The 16,656-nt window shown below is 39.4% G+C and overlaps 1 protein-coding gene across 2 annotated transcripts in view; it reads left to right on the top strand.

The window, feature by feature from the left end:
• Window positions 1–16,656, top strand: part of CEMIP2 (cell migration inducing hyaluronidase 2) — a 52,386-nt gene that overhangs the window by 20,087 nt on the left and 15,643 nt on the right. For both annotated transcript variants that reach the window (XM_074931909.1, XM_074931911.1), the window contains 7 exons: window positions 4,050–4,219; window positions 5,520–5,708; window positions 8,627–8,796; window positions 11,290–11,499; window positions 11,879–12,084; window positions 12,678–12,747; window positions 15,159–15,287. In XM_074931909.1, the coding sequence (XP_074788010.1) occupies window positions 4,050–4,219; window positions 5,520–5,708; window positions 8,627–8,796; window positions 11,290–11,499; window positions 11,879–12,084; window positions 12,678–12,747; window positions 15,159–15,287 (1,144 nt within the window). The remainder of the gene's footprint in view (window positions 1–4,049; window positions 4,220–5,519; window positions 5,709–8,626; window positions 8,797–11,289; window positions 11,500–11,878; window positions 12,085–12,677; window positions 12,748–15,158; window positions 15,288–16,656) is intronic.

Here is a 16,656-nt window from a genome sequence, read left to right as displayed (position 1 = left end):
TGGGGTTATGAAAGGCAGGTCCTGCCTGACAAACCTGATCTCCTTCTATGACAAGGCGACCTGCTTATGGGATGAGGGAAAGGCTGTGGATGTGGTTTGCCTTGACTTCAGTAAGGCCTTTGACACCGTTTCCCACAGCGTTCTCCTGGCAAAACTGGCTGCTCGAGGCTTGGATGGGCACACACTTTGCTGGGTAAAAAACTGTCTGGATGGCCGGGCCCAAAGAGTTGTGGTGAACGGAGTTAAATCCAGTTGGTAGCTGGTCACAAGTGGTGTCCCCCAGGGCTTGGTTTTGGGGCCACTTGACTGTAACATCGACTGTAATATCTAGACGAGCGGATCGAGTGCACCCTCAGTGAGTTTGCAGATGACACTAAGTTGGGTGGGAGTGTTGATGTGCTCGAGGGTAGGGAGGCTCTGCAGAGAGACCTGGACAGGCTGGAGCCATGGGCTGAGGCCAACTGGAGGAGTTTCCATAAGGCCAAATGCCGGGGGCTGCCCTTGGGCCACAACAACCCCCAGCAGCGCTACAGGCTTGGGCAGGAGTGGCTGGAGAGCTGCCAGTCAAAGAGGGACCTGGGGGTGTTGATTGACAGCCTGCTGAACAGGAGCCAGCAGTGTGCCCAGGGGGCCAAGAAGGCCAATGTCATCCTGGCTTGTGTCAGCAATAGCGTGGCCAGCAGGGACAGGGAAGGGATCTGACCCCTGTACTCGGCACTGGTGAGGCCGCCCCTCGATTCCTGTGTTCAGTTTTGGGCCCCTCACTACGAAAAGGACATTGAATGACTCGAGCATGTCCAGAGAAGGGCAACGAAGCTGGTGCAGGGTCTGGAGCACAGGTCGTACGAGGAGCGGCTGAGGGAACTGGGAGTGTTTAGTCTGGAGAAGAGGAGGCTGAGGGGAGACCTCATCGCCCTCTACAGCTCCCTGAGAGGAGGGTGCAGAGAGCTGGGGATGAGTCTCTTTAACCAAGAAGTAAGCAACAGGACAGGGGGTAATGGCCTCAAGTTGTGCCAGGGAAAGATTAGACTGGATATTAGGAAGCATTTCTTTCCAGAAGGGGTTGTTAGGCATTGGCATGGGCTGCCCAGGGAGGTGGTGGAGTCCCCATCCCTGGAGGTATTTAAGAGTCAGGTTGTGTTTTGCCAATTATCAGGCCTAGCATGAAGGACACAGCCATCATAAAGATGAACCAATAACCAAATTGTATTTGATACAAAAGTGTCAGTACATGGGTGAGCGCTGGGGGTACAAAAAAGTCAGTCAGATTATACATAAACGACATCAATCCCACTGACCCCAACAACAACACCGCATGACCAACAATAGTTGGAATAAATGGTGAAATGCAGTCTCCCATAGAAGGGACAGGAGACAACCGAGTCAACAAGCCAAACACGTAAGACCAAGGAAGCCACATACTGAATCTCTACACAGCCCACGTTTACAAAGGCCAGACCTGACTGGAGCCCAGTTCCAGGGAGGCAGGAGCTCCTTCCCAAACAGGAAACTCTGCAAAGTGCATCCACCTCACAGACAAACACTGCCTCTTCCTGCACGGGGTCCCAGCTTTTATCCCCAAGTGGGACACCTGACCCTTGTTTCCTTAATGTGGGGCACCTGGGGCTCATTTACCCAATGTCTTTCCTCTGCAAGGCTGGCCGCACCGTGGAGGGAGGCCTAAAGGCAAACTCACCCCCCTTTGTGAAGGGCTGTGGGAATCACCCATATGTCAACCTTAATTTGGGGCTTGGGGTTGAAACCCCAGCATTTCAGGTTGACATAGTGCTGAGGGATATGATGTAGTTGGGAACTGTCAGTGCTAGGTTAATGGTTGGACTGGATGACATTCAAGGATCTTTCCAACCTTGTTGATTCTGTGAAGTACACTTGTGAGATGTTTTTGTACCCTTTGACCATTCTTTTCAGTTGGTGAGGGTTTGGATGGTAGGGCAACAGAAGACATGTAATAGGAATTATTAAAGCACAAATCTTAAACTGCTCTGCCATTCATTTAGTTGTTGCAGAAGACTTTTTGCACTGTGTGTTCTGAATGTGGATTTGTGCTGCACAGAGTTAGGAATACAAATAAAAAGGACACCAGGTATCCTAACTTGTCAGTCTGTTCTTCAGTTTCCATTAAGATCGTGTTGTATAACCTGTTTCTATTTTCCAGGAAATCTGTCGCTTAGTTTTTCCGTTCTATTCTTATTCCTCGCTATCCCACAACATCTGGGTTCCAGTTAGTTTCCTCCCTCAGCTTTGGCAGAGGCAGGCTGGGGCGTCAGTCAGGATGGCATGTTCTGACCCCGGTTCCTGTCAGGAGTACATCTGTGTCAGTAGCTGTGTAAGCATGTGGTCATGGAATGGAAAGTGCTTGCAGCTCTGCCTCTGAAGCAGTTTGGTCAGAGGTGCTGATGTAATATGTACCACCTCATGAAAGCAGTGAAGCCTGTGTGGCGGTTGTTCAGGTCGCTGTTCAGTCAGCCGCAACCTGGTGTAGAGGCCCAGGTTTCTGGTGTTTATCCTTGCCTGTGACCTCCATGCTGGTTTGTCTGAAATGAGGAGTTTCTTCAGCCTTCAGTGGGGAAGAAGCAGCCTTTCTTCTCTACTGAACTGTTTCTTTTCTATTTTTGTTAGTTGATAGAGTCTTCATAAACACACAGAATTGTCTTGTTCTGTTGTGGAAGACAGGTGAGAAGCGCTCACCAAGCGCTCAGTGAGGAAAAGCAGGGTTGTTTTTTTTAAACCTGTAAAGCTAGTGAAGACTTCCACATGGAGGTGAACACTTTGTTACATCCCTCTTCCCTTTGGACTCTTCCTGCAAAATAGTATGCATTAGAATATCTTGATACTTTAAATATTGGTATGTGAAACATTCAGCTTGTTCACTGCCACTATTGAAAAGCTGGCCCACTATGTACTATTCTTGTAAACAGGTTAACAGTTTAATTTGTTTTTTTAATCCCAATCAGTAAGAACATCATGTGGGGACTGAAATCAAGGCAACTGAATTGAAAGTGGCTTTAATATCTGCCTTTGAATCAACCATTAGCAACAGATTACATTTCATCTAGCTGACACTGTTTTCATTTGGGGTAAATGATTCAACTTTAATGATGCAAAATTGTTCAGCTTTTTAATAGATGATCTCGACTTCTTCCTCTGCACACATAATTATGACATTACAGAGCAGTAAAGGACAGCAAAATAGACTTGTTTTTTGAACTTGGTGGCAGCATTCTGTGTCATGAGTTGTTTGTTTTTAATTTTCAAAAACATGGGTGCACTCAGCGGAGCTGTAGGAAAGGGAAGTACATCAAGGATAGTTCCCTGCTCCATACCAGTGCTCAGTCCAGTAGATGACCAGCTGTTGGAAGGGACAGTGAGGGGGAAAAAGCAAAAACCTTTGGTCTTGGCCTTCAGAAACATCAGTCATCCTTCATGCAAAGGTTGTGTAACAGCATGTGATTCGTTTTCTGAGCCTGAGCACCCTGAAAGATTGAAAACGTATTGCTCATCCAGTGCAGTGATACCCAGAGGCTGCTGCTGCCTGTGTCCGTCCCTCCCAGCCTGATGCACGCGTGGTCTCCTGGGACTCCTGGGCACCACTCTGGGATGCCACTTGCTGCAGGGCTGTGACGGTAGAGGGCTGTGGCAGGAATGTTGCCACTGGCTCCTAGTCTTCCTGTGGCCCCATAGAGCTGTTTGGGTGTAGAATCCTGTATCGCTTTTGTCGCTCATGTCTTGCGATTTGCTTTTGGAAAATAGTATCTTGGATGTTGTACTAAAAATGTATCCGAAGGGCTTCCCCATTAAGAGTTCTTGTATTTGCCAATTTGTATATAGGACATCCAATTATTTTAAATTGTTTCTTTTCAGTGAGATCTACCCATGTTTCTTCTGCATTTTGAAGTTGCATTTTAACATTAATTTCAAAGAGCAGGCAGAAGGATTATCTGTGACTTCTGTGCTCTTTGTCTTGTACCTGTTTGTGAAGAAATTGTTAAGGACCGTTATACTTAAACATTTACTTTTGTTTTTTACAGGCAAGCCTGGGCTTTCGTTGGTGTCATAGGTGGTGGAAATTCTTCCTGTAATGAATCAGTGAGAAACTATGAAAATCACAGCACTGGTGGGAAGGCTCTTGCTCAAAAAGAGTTTTTCACAGTGGATGGTCAGAAGTTTGTTGTGAGAGCTTACAGTGAATGGAATGATGGTAGGAAAGCATTTTGTTAAATCCTGCAGTTGGGGAAGAAGTAAAAAAAGTCTATTATTTTTCACTGTTGGCTGTACTGTTGGTTGTAATTTAAATTTCTGAGTGCTGCTGTAAGGGGGGGGTGTTGGTTTTTTTTTTTCTTGTTATGGATGAAGTATGAGGACACAGTTCTTCAGTGCAATCTATTTTCTCAACCTATTTGTATACTGTATGTGAACAACGTAACATTAATAGTCTTCATTTTTAATATATTTAGATACAGATAAGGGGTCTTTATAAAAGGCTGAAACATACTTTTTTTTTCCTTTTGGTATTTAGTCATATATATTTAAATCTCAGCTTCTGATTATCATTCTGATTATCATTGTAAAAATAAAACTTGGTAGAAGCAATGAGCAATTAAATTTTTTATTCTTGTTTTATAATTGGTACAATCTTCTGTTGCTGTTTGATGCTGAACTTTAGTCAGCTTTTCTCATAACAAGTTGAATCGGGGGTATGAAAAGCCTGGAAGGCCTACCACTCATTTGCTTTTATCCTTTAGTAATTTTTTTGTTTAAAATATCTTCGATCTGAGTTTCACTTTTCATGGGCAGTCATCTTTTTCTTTTTGTAGAATTGCTAAGCAATATTGTAATTGCCTCAGAAGATTTTTTTTTTATGGTAGTTGGCTATTTATTTGTTAAGTAATTGAGCTATTTGATACTACTCTGTTACTGTTCGTTACAGGCCTATGAAAATATATAGACTTATATTTTTAAAATTAATAAAATCCACAAAAATGTATCTTTTACTTGCCAGTAGATTTAGGGTCAAGAGTAAGCAAGAGTTGCTGAACTTAAGCAAAGCTATCACAATGCAGAGAAATAGCATGTGTGTGTAATTTAGCCTGCCAAACTGTTTTATTAGTTGTGAATAAAAAGGAAAGTCCCTCTACTTTGTTTTGCCAGTCCTTTATTCCATCTGTAGAGTTTTAAATTGCAGAAAAATGTCACTTGAAACAAGTAAAGGTAGCTGGACCTACAAATTGTTGCCATATTATATTAGGTCTTTTTTAAAAAAAATATATAAATTTTTTTCTTGTCACTGTTAGTTCCATCTTCTCCATTTGTTTTATTTGAGATCCACCAAGTAAGCAGGCTGGAATGGTATCTCACACTGGCACATTTCAGAGCAGAATTGTACTTTACAGGGCTTTGGAGCTTGTGAAATCTTACAAATTTATTAGTATCTCTTGGAGATGGTTTCATATAAAGGTGAATATAATCTTATATTTACTTTTTTTTTTTTTTTTAATTAGGTGTCCCAATTTCCGGCTTCCAGGTAGAAGCTGTAGGTGGAGTGATACTGAACCTTCTGGATGATGTTAGTAGTTGGGAGCCTGGAGACCGGATTGTGGTCGCAAGCACAGACTATTCAATGTATCAGACAGAGGAATTCACTCTCCTTCCCTGCCCAGAGTGTACAAAGCATCAGGTCAAAGTCAAAGGTATGAGAGCAGTCACGAGTTGAAGATTCATGTGAAATACATACTCACCGTAGTATGCCCTGGACAGTCCCTTTCAGTGTGAGCGGTTAAGAACAGCCTATTCACCTATGTCTGTATTGCTTTTTTGTCTGTATACAGGAACGTGTACTTCGCCTTGCTGTAAAATTGTTCTGTATAATGCCAGGTCTGCCTCACAGCTTACCATGCTAACTTTTCTTCTCCTTTTTTCACGGGCTTATTGAACGCTTTAGTTTTCTTCCAAGAGGATTACAATTGTTTTCCTTTCTTGGCTCCTTTCTGTCTTTTCACTAGTTCTCTTTATGCTTGAATGGCTGTTGTGGTCATTACCATTCCCTTTGCCTTTAGTGCCCTTCTCATCTTTTGAAGTGTTATCATTATAATTTTTTCTGTTGTTGTTAAAAAAGGAGAAAAGGAAAACAAAAAAAGGGAAGAAAATAGAAAATGTAAATCTTTGAACCACTCTTTTTTTCTTCTTCCTTGTGGTCTCTCTTCTCCCTCTTTCTCTTTCCTCAGTTGCGCCTCCACCTCTTGCCAACAAAACAGTTATGAATAAGTGGCACTTCCAAGCCCCTGCTCATAAAGGATATCCCTGAGTAGTTGCAATCTGTTTTTCCTTTGGATGTGATGTGTGCAAAATAATCACGCATGTTGCTGACAGTTTCCTTTTTTATTATCTGAGTCATTCTGCTTGACTTCATAAAAGCCTCCCATGGGACTGGCTCCCTGACTGTGCTGGTGTTCGTGTTTTCCTCTGCCGCTCTGTGCCAGTGCCCTCCTTCCTGGTGGTCGACCAGCCTCAGGTCTTGAGTGTGCCCTCTTGCTCCCTTTTGGTGGGCTGCAGCATTAGTTTGCAGCACAAACTAACTAGTGTTAGTCTGCAGTGTTAGTCTGCAGCAGCCAATTGGTGCTCTTCAGGATCTGGTTTTGTCCCATTCACCTCTGTACAGTGCAACTTCCTCTTCTTCCAACTGTTCTTCCTCGAAGTTTGATGTGAATGCCCTCAAACTTTTCTGTTCCCCTTATGTCTTAAGGGACTGCCCATTTGTGTGTTCACTTTCCAGTGCAGTTTGCATCCCGTGGCATTCGTTACCGTGGGTAAGACATGCTTTACAGCATTGTGAGGTCCCAGATACGGAAAAAGCATACCTAAGTTCACCTAATTGTATATCAGAGAGTACCAGGGTGCATGAAGCTGCAGAGTTGACGTAGTGCCATAGAGCATGACACTTCCTGGGCTTTGTTCTTAAGTGTCTGTCTTAAGAGAAAACTTGACTTGAATGTTGCAGTATGAAGTTTAAGAAGGTTTTTATCACTACTGAATAGTGTATGTGCAAACTCAATTTCATCTTGGAAATCATGTACTGTGAAAAAATAGCTGCTTTTTTAATTTTTAAAATTTAATTTTTCTTTTACAAGACTTTACGGCATAAAATATAAAATCTTGGTATTTTTTAAAAAATAAATGCTATTTGAACTCTCTCTATATATCTTTAATATATATATATTAAAGATAAATATATCGTTAAAGGAGATGAACTGGTCCATCTTGGGTTTTTTACCCCCAATATCAGATTTCCTTTTTCATGGTAACAGTGCTTAAAAACACCCCCCAAACACCTTATATTTTTTTTTCTTTCACAAAGAATGACTTTTCTGTGGAGTGGTAAACTTCACATGTTGAAGAATTCACCATCTTTTGAAATGATTTCTTGTATTTTTTGCTAAGCTTTTAGCTATTTTGGCCCCTTTGTAGTAGGAAAACTAAAAAGAAAAAACAACCAGTTTTGTAGGAGGCCTAGTTGCTCTTTCTTCACTTGATTTATCTATGCTAGTCAAATGCAGGGATAAACAATAAGCAAGCCTTCAAGGAGGGGAGTGCAGTCCTATCTGCAGACATCTATTCTCTTTATAAATCCTCAACAGTAGGTACAGAGTTAATACCACTCTTGGTTCTGCTTCATATTGTGGTAATGACCAGTTTAGGCTTGTATCCTATTGTAAGCTTTGAAGGGATAATGACAGTCTGTATGCAGAGAATCAATAAATAGGGGGAAAAAACACAAAACAAATCAAGGGGGGGAAATATTTAAAAAAACCAAACACATAAATACATTTTTTAAGCTTTACAGTACCAGCTAATTTTCTCAGTTTGCACAGACAAATAAAAAATTGATTGTTTCTTTCGAAGAACAGTGTACCTGAGTATCTTGTTTTCCCTAATTTTAGTTTATGCATCCTCAGAAAAGCTATCCAGGAAAGAGCAAATTTAGTTAGGAAAGTAAATACATTTTTCTTTCAGAGGGGGATAAATACAGTATTTTTTTAAAGGTGCTTTAGCCTCATTTTCCATTCTTAACTTTTCTTTGGAATAGATTATGCAGCCAGTGTCTTTTTTTCTTTTAAAGCCAGTCTGCATCTGCATTTCATTAAAAGTTTTCTAGATACATTGGATTCATTTAAAAGTTTGGTTTTTACCCATTCTGTTCACAAACTACTGGACTGAAGTTAAGATGCACTTGCAAGTACAATGTTGGAATTTGTTAGGATTTGTTGTCTCACTAAAATGAAAAGTATGTAGATAGCACTTGTAAGGAAACATGAAGTAACATACTTGATTCTGTGATTCATCATCCTGCAAGATGCTTAACTATCACTGAGTCAGCTGCAGTCTGGAGGGGGGGGAAATTTGCTTGGTGTTAGCTGGGTTAATGTTTATCATCTAGCAACTGTGTGCTTTTTGTGTGCCTTAGCATAGAAGAGCCAAGAGAGAACAGCATGTTAAGGTATCAGAATGCATGGATTTTGTTGCTAAAATTAGCTTGCTTCTATAAAAGCAGTTGGTTTTGGCTTTAATCAATGACAACTATTTTTTTTTCTTCAAAACTGTTTTTGGACAGAAAATCCTCAGTTTCCTCATGTAGGAGAAGTTACCGATGGAGTGGACATGAGGGCAGAAGTTGGAGTTCTTACGAGGAACATCTTAATCAAGGGGGAGACAGAAAATACATGCTATCGTGAAAAGGAATGTCAGTTCTTCAGTTTTGATACATTTGGTGGACATATCAAGGTCAGAAAAACATTTTAAAGTAGCTTTCTGTCATGTAAAGGCATATGGAGGACAAAAAGATTAATGCTAAACTTGGAAGGATTTGAAAATTTAAAGAACATCTGCTTTACATAGAAAGGACTAGATCAATTAGATTTTAAGTCATCAAAAGTTAGCCTACAGAATTAGGGGAAGGGATATCAATGTCTAAAATGTTGTAGAAGTATTCAGCATATATTGCAGTGTTGTGTGGTAGGGATCAAACCTTGCAAGTGACATCCATGAATGTGCATCCTGTAATATTGTAGAATAAAGTCTGATCTCCCTTTTTTCTGTCTTCCCTCCTTTCACTGCCTTTCTCCCTCCCCAGGTGATAAGCATTGAATCCTAGAGATCTGCTTTATCTGAAACTGGGCACTAGAGAGGCATGGAGAGAAAAGAAACTGGGTTGGACTGTGGTGGTTTTTTTAATTTAATTTTTTTTAAATTGAAGGTTCTAAGGTTATGTGAAAGAAACTGCTTCTAATTTCTTGTATTACCATAAAGAAAGCTGAGAGAAAGTACTATTAAATAAACTAATATGTAAATTTGTACTCAAGTTTTTAGATTAAAGGGTTGAACAGCAGTGTATCAAGACTTCACTAATGCTGGAGAAGTTTGAGGCCTTGTATTTTAAATGCAAATGTATTTGCACTCATTATGTGTTGGTCACAGTTTAAATCTCCCTTTCTAATGTATTTGGATGCAGATTTTAGTTTTATAGTGGTGAACATAATGGTGGGAAAGAAAATACGCCCTTTTCCTACTGTGTGTCAGCTTTTGTTTGGTGAAGGAGTAGTAGGTGGACTCAAGGCACTCTTTTGTGTTTAAGATAATGTAATGAAAGAAGATAATGACAAGCTGTGAATCTTGCAAAGTATGACCTTGATTGTCACAGCAGTGCAAATACAGCAGACCCCTCAGATGTCTGGAAGATAGATCAGAAAACAAACATTTTGAGTCATCAGAGTTGTTAAACTGTTCCCAGGAGACTGTTCAGAGTAGCTGAGTGTCTGCTGCCAAACTTAAGACTTCAGCACTAAAAGCATTTTCGGTTTATGTTAATCTTGTGTGCTCAAGCAGAGGGAGCCTAGGCACTAGCAAACGTTAATGGCCTCAGGGGTTTTGATCATCCTGCATTTTCTACTGGTCGCTGGAACAGTAGCATAAAGGAGGCTTAGTGGCCGTGAGGAGAGGTGTTGGATTGTAGTTTTTACGATTGCGTTAGTGCTTTTAAATGTTAAGAGTCGGAGATCTCAGGGATGCCTGGTATTGACCATCCCTTTGTATTTTAGACATAGAAAATTTAGGAATGCAACTAGAGGAGGGGAAAAAGAAAGTCCATATTACTAATTTCTCTAGAGGACAAAGTGCATAGGACAATGGTTATTTTTGATTAAAAAGAGTATGTTAATGAAATAACAATTTTTTTTTCAACTTCGCTCCTTGCAGTTTAGCTTCTGCACTTGGTTACTGTTTTCATAGCAAGTTAGGTGGAAGAAAATAGTTTTGCTTTCCTGTCTTACTGGTACAGCCCTATTATGTTTTTACTCTGTCTTGGGTGGTGTTACTGTGAACTTGTTTGATTCTGAAGGCAATTTCATATCTTCCTTAATAAAGAAACTCATTTGGAATGATGTGCCCGGTTTTGGGTTCCCATTGCAAAGAAGATGCATTTGCCCTGGACTGTATCCCATGAGGGTGGGAGTACGTGATGATGATGAGCAGGAGCTGAGAGATCAAGGCTTCTTTGGTGTGGGGAAGGTGGAGAAGAGTGATCTTGCTGCTGTCTTCAGGCACTGTGGAGGGTGCAGACAGGCCAGAGCAATTCTTGGAGGAGCATGGTGATAGGGCAAGAGGCAATAGGACTGAGCTACAACAAGGCAAATTCTGCTTAGATACCAGGAAAGCGGAAGGGAAGAAAGAAACAGTTGATGTCACGTGAGCATCTCTGTGGCTGGAGATATTCCTTGGGCAATGTGCTGAGCAGCTGCCTTTAAGGTGACCCTGTGCTGAGCTGGCGGTTGGACCAGGTATCTCAACAGGTTCCTCTGAATCTGTATTCTGTGATTTTATTCAACTAAGTCTGTCCCAGATGGGCTACACTGCTACAGCTTCAGTATACACAGGCCTTGATGTCGATGACTTCTGTTTATTCGGACAATAAGTGGTTATATGTAAAGAATATTTAGCATGGCAGGTGGTAAAAGACCAAACAGTGAAGTGTGGCAACGTGTCTGGTTAAATTTTCTCTTGTTTTAGCCACATGGAGATTAAGCTTTCATGCTCATTTATGAAGGACAGTGTTTTGTAAGGCAGGATATAAAGCAAGACAGTAACAATTGTTCCAACTTTTATTGTGTTGGTCTGTGGTAACTGTGTACATCTGATATAGATGATGTATTAACTTAAATTTCCATTAGTTAAAAGGTAAATAGTTAATTATTTATTCTGGACATCTCACTACGTTTTTAGATTTTGAAGAATTTTTCATCTGTTCATCTGTCCTATGTGGAATTGAAGCAAATGGGCCAGCAGCAGATTGGAAGCTACCCTGTTCACTTTCACCTTTGTGGGGATGTGGATGAAAGAGGAGGTTACAGTTTTAAGACTTACCTGGAAGGTCTTTCCATACATCACTGTTTTTCCAGATGTGTGACTATTCATGCAACTAATGGCTTGCTGGTGGGTGCAAGGAGAGTAAAACATATTGTGTTGAAAGAAATGTTTTTAAAAGCATTTAGAGTGAAAATAGCTCTCTCCCTTCTTCAAGTTTAATGAGCAGCACTTTTTTTGTATGAATACATGAACAAGTGAAAACAGTAACTTATTTTTAACAGATTTCACCATTCTGCTTTTTCACATTATTCCAGGCAGCTAAGCTGTCCAGACATATTAGTATGTCTGTAAGGGATAAATAAAACTGTGCACTTGGGCCATCTGAACTGCTGATACTGAAGCCTCACTCTGCATCTGTGCCAAGATAGTTTAACTAGATGGTACTTGTCAAATAAATCTCAATAAATACAATTGCTACTGACCTAATGAACTTGTATTTCTGCAGATAAAGGACACCATTGGCTACGACACACTAGGTCACTGTTTCTTCACAGAAGATGGCATTGAGCAGAGGAACACTTTGTTCCACAACCTTGGGCTAGTCACAAAACCAGGCACTCTTCTTCCTACAGATAGAAACAGCAGCATGTGTATTGGTATTAGGGATAAAGTGTATGGAAGTTATGTCCCAGTGCCAGCTACAGACTGCATGTGAGTCTTTCATGGTGAAAAAGTAAAACCAAACCAGCTGCAGCAGTTAAATTGCTGATGATGTCTTGACAATATATGGATGGGAACATTTTTGTGTATAATTTAATGGATGCAGACGCTTTAAATGTAGTTCACACAGTAGTGGTATTTAAAAAAAAAAAAAAAAATTAGCATTTGGTCTTTTCTTAAAGAGAAAGAAAAAGTTGTTTTGTAGGAAGATTGTTGTTTCTTGTGTTACTTGTTCAATGGACTTTTCAGGCCACATGTTTACTTCGGTGTAAAGGCAGGCACATTCTCAAGTTGTCACTGCTAGTTTTTCTGCAAACTACTAATCTCTTGTAGAAGCTTATTAAAACAGTTTATCATTGTACAGAGTATCTGAACAAGTATTAAATAAAATACCATGCACTGGACTAAAAAAAGACACATTTTTGTCTTTTAAATGTGGGGGGCGTTGTGATTTTTATTTCATATGTGAAGTAGTGACTTCACATGTCAGTTTAACTTTTTCTAATGTGCTTGTTATGAAGGGGAGATATTTCTGTAGGGACTAGAGCTTTTCCGTAATAACTTTCTTCTGAATAATATTTCAGGGCAGTTTCAACATTCTGGATTTCTCATCCCAACAATCATCTTATAAATAATGCAGCAGCTGGTTCACAGGTAAGGCGTATGGATTTAATTCAACATAAACTACTTATGCTACTGCTATTTGTAAAACCTGTAACATTTGCACTGCCAAAAGTACATACACTTTTCTTTTTTATGTATGAATATGTTTGACAGCATATTACCATTACAAGTGCAGGGTTTGCTAGGTGTGCATTTAAGAGATGCCAAAGATCTTTGTTCTGGCTGCAACAAAGATGATCTCTTTGTCTTTGGAATTAATAGGCCTGACAATAGTGTCAATGTGTGTATGTAGGAATAAATCCTTTTATTTGAAAAGAACTAGCGCATTTCATATTAAGATTTCTGTATTTTCTGTAGGCTGTCATGAATTTGCTGTGTGACTGCTCCACAAGTTTTGCCTTCAGAGCTGTAGTCATTGGAATGAAAAATGACTGAGGGAAAAAAAAAGTTCATTGTGTAAGAAGCAGCTAAAACACTTTTATTGTCAGTCATTAGTAATTTGTTTCTCACCAATGATGGCTCATACGTTTTTGTGAACCTTATATTAGTGCGAATCTCTTGTCACAGCTGCTTCTGAAGTAAAGCTGAACTACTCAGTACATGTTGTGGAGGAGGGCTCTGGAGTCTGTTCTGTGCTGGATGAGAGGATGAGATATGCATGGTTTTGATTGGATTTTTCTGAAGAGATCAGTGGGAATTGAAAACAAGAAAGACTGCTGTTGTTGCAAAGGCTCCAGTGCTGAAAGTAGAATATGAGTGTGTCTCCATGTATTCTTAGGCATAGAATATGTAATAAACTGTTATTAATAGAACAGGATTCAAAATATTTAGATGAGTTGATATATTTCAAGTATAAAACATTTAGAAAATTTTCTGCTTTTTGTGTAGTCTGGCTTTTTTTTTTTTTTTACAAACTTTTCTAGTTTACTGTCTACCACTTGAAAGGTTCTAGACACACTTACGGAATCAAACCAATTCTTCTCTTCCTAATGCAGTGTCTTTCCAGTTCTTCTGCTTTATGTAATACCCCTTTACCTTGTTTTAGCATTGCAGACTGAGATAAAGGAAATGGCTTCCTTGATATGGTGCTTAAAACATGCAAGGTCTTCTAACTCTGTAGCATATCCCAGTAAATGTAACTTCCCTTTGCTACCAGTATGTGCATGGTCAGAGTGAGCATTTATGTGTGTTACGAAGATTTGCCGCTCTGATATATCTCCCTTGCACTGGATGAAAAAAGGGACTACAACTTACTGTTTCGGAAACAGAATACTTCAACTGTGTTGGTACAAACTCTGCACTGTAGAGCTTTAGCTGGTATAAACTATAACAGTTCACAAGCAAATAAAATAATCCCATTCCCCACCCCACCCCCAAAGCTCCTTCATTACACAATGAAGCCTATTGTAAGGGTGTATCAGCAATAGATGTTTCTTTTGTTTGAGCTCTATATGAGAGAGGGCGAGGAAAAAAATGCTTTTTCATTATTTCTGAATGCTTGCAAGTGCTTAAGGAGATTTTAAGTTCATTAAACGTTTTTTCAAGCATCGGGATATGTTTTGGATAAAAATTACTTGAGTTTGCCAAGCACAGAGCTGTATTCAATTATATGTGAAGTAAGATTTCGGTATTTTTATTAATGGAACATCCACATTTGCTTTGGAACTGTTAATCACCAGAAATGTCAAAGTGTGTCATCATTACGGATGGAAATATGTTACTGAGAAGCAGAATTTCCAGGACTGTTTGGAAGATTAGTATATTCTCAGAGTGAAATGAGTGAACTGTATGACAGTTTTTCATGGGATGGAGCACTCAGTAGACAGTGTTTCTTTAGCTACTGTTTAACCCTTTAATGTGTTTTGTGCAGCGATTTTTTTTTTTTTTTTTTTTTTAAATTTTACTTTATATGAGCACAGAGCATGTGAGCAGGCAAAATTTTTCATATTCATAGGTATCTGCTATGCAGGTGCTGTTGTGTTGACACCTCTTGTGAACCCAGGTGTGTTTGAAAGGAAAACTTTTATGGGTCTCATTTAGCAGATAAATCTAGTTTCTTTAAAAGCAGGATGTTGAAGAAGTGGAGAAAATGAACAGATGCTGAAATTATTACTGCATGTTATTGGCATAGTGCTCTGAACTGGCCAGGCTTCTTGATGTGCTTTTTTCCCTTCTTCTGAAAGCCCTTGTGGGTTTTTTGGCTGTGTCATTAAATTCTGATGTGAGCAGAAATGAACAAATCTTAGTCAGACTGTAACAGTAAGGAGGAGAGGAAAGGTTTTGAGTATTTGGCTGTAAATGGTATTATTTACTAGTAAACAAAGGAAAATCAAGTGTGTGATGAAATATAACTGACATGCAAAAATTACATTAACTCTGACACTTTGCCATAGTAGTATCAGACTCATTTATAAGTAATGGTATTCTCTCCTTACTTGCAGGATGCTGGAATATGGTATTTGTTCCACAAGGTTGCTACAGGAGATTCTCATAGTTTAGCCATTGAAACCAAGTCAGAGCTTACACCCCTTGGAATCTTCTACAACAACAGAGTTCACTCTAATTTTAAGGTAATTTATTATCTCATTTTAAAAAACTGAAGTTCTTTTGTTTATAACTATTCTATATTAAGACTCTATATTAAAACTTACATTTTAAGCTGGTTAGGTGGTGGATTCATGCTGTGTTTGAACTGCATGATTCTATCTAGGTACTGTGGAACAGTGGATAATCAGCATGTGTATAGTTTCTTACCACATTTTGAGTATTCACTGTGTTTAATATCCTCATAAAGCACAAAATACTAAGATGATTTAATACTTCTACGGAAATAATTTTCTCAGAAGTAGCATTTCAGATGCTACTCTCTTACTGATGGTGTTACTCTGAAGAAAGCTGGCCCTTGAAGCATCAAAATTTGTGCAGTTGTTATTAATCTAATAGCTTCCTGTAATAGCTGAGACTGTTTTTCTGAATCTCTAATGTACAGTAGCTCAGGTGTTTTCACACGGTGGCACAGTCTCTGACTAGAGATTAAGCTTCCAGGTTGCCTTCAGGAGCCCAGTCATTGGCAACAGTTTTTTGTTAGAGCGTCCTCAGCCTAGATACAGGCACTCAGTATTGTTTTATTAATGTGACTTTAGTATCTTTTACATATTCAGGTAAGTGAAGTTGAAATCCTTAAATTAATGTTTTCATTTGGAATCTAGCTGCTCTGTGCATGTGTGAACATATCTATATGGATATATAAAAAGACACTTACAAAGCCACCTAACTTGAAATATTTGTGTTAGAAGCTTACCTAATAAAGTTCAGGATCACTGTTGGTTTGTTGTTGTTTTTTTTTTTTTTATCAAGTGAAACTGGTTTTACTTGGCAGTTGGGCAGTCTGGGCTATCAAGAAACGATGCACTGTTTTCTAGAAGTTGTGTTAACAGTCTGTTTGTGACAGACATTTGTTCCGACTGGAATTAAAACATAGTGAGTAAAGAAGTGTTTCAGCTGTATAACTTGTATTATCTTTAAACGAGGGTAGCAGTTTGTGCACTAAAATTCCATGTTAAAAGAGTGAACTCCACTAGCAGGTAGGAGGATCTACTTGTGTAGGAGCACTCAACTGTAATCAAGATTTGGATCAGAGGTGAGAGTAGCTGCAGGTATTTGTGTATGTAATTCAGGTTGAATAACACAAATGCTTCCTTCTGCTTCTGTTTTCTCCAATTATTTCACACTGATTTACTGAGTTTCAAGTTGATGGGGCAAAAATCAGCTTCAGTGGTGAAGGTAGTTTAGTTTTAAAGTGAAATGTAAAGCATTTTTTTACAGCAGAATTTTTTTTTCCCCATTTTTGAGAGTATTTTAAATTTACCACAAGGTTGGCTTCCAGGTTTTCCAGAGCAGCATCTGGAAATAAGTGTAAAACGTCAAATAATTAGATGT

This window comes from Athene noctua, chromosome Z (genome assembly GCF_965140245.1).
Source record: "Athene noctua chromosome Z, bAthNoc1.hap1.1, whole genome shotgun sequence".
NCBI lineage: Eukaryota > Metazoa > Chordata > Aves > Strigiformes > Strigidae > Athene > Athene noctua.
This window is presented reverse-complemented; position numbering and strand designations above follow the sequence as displayed.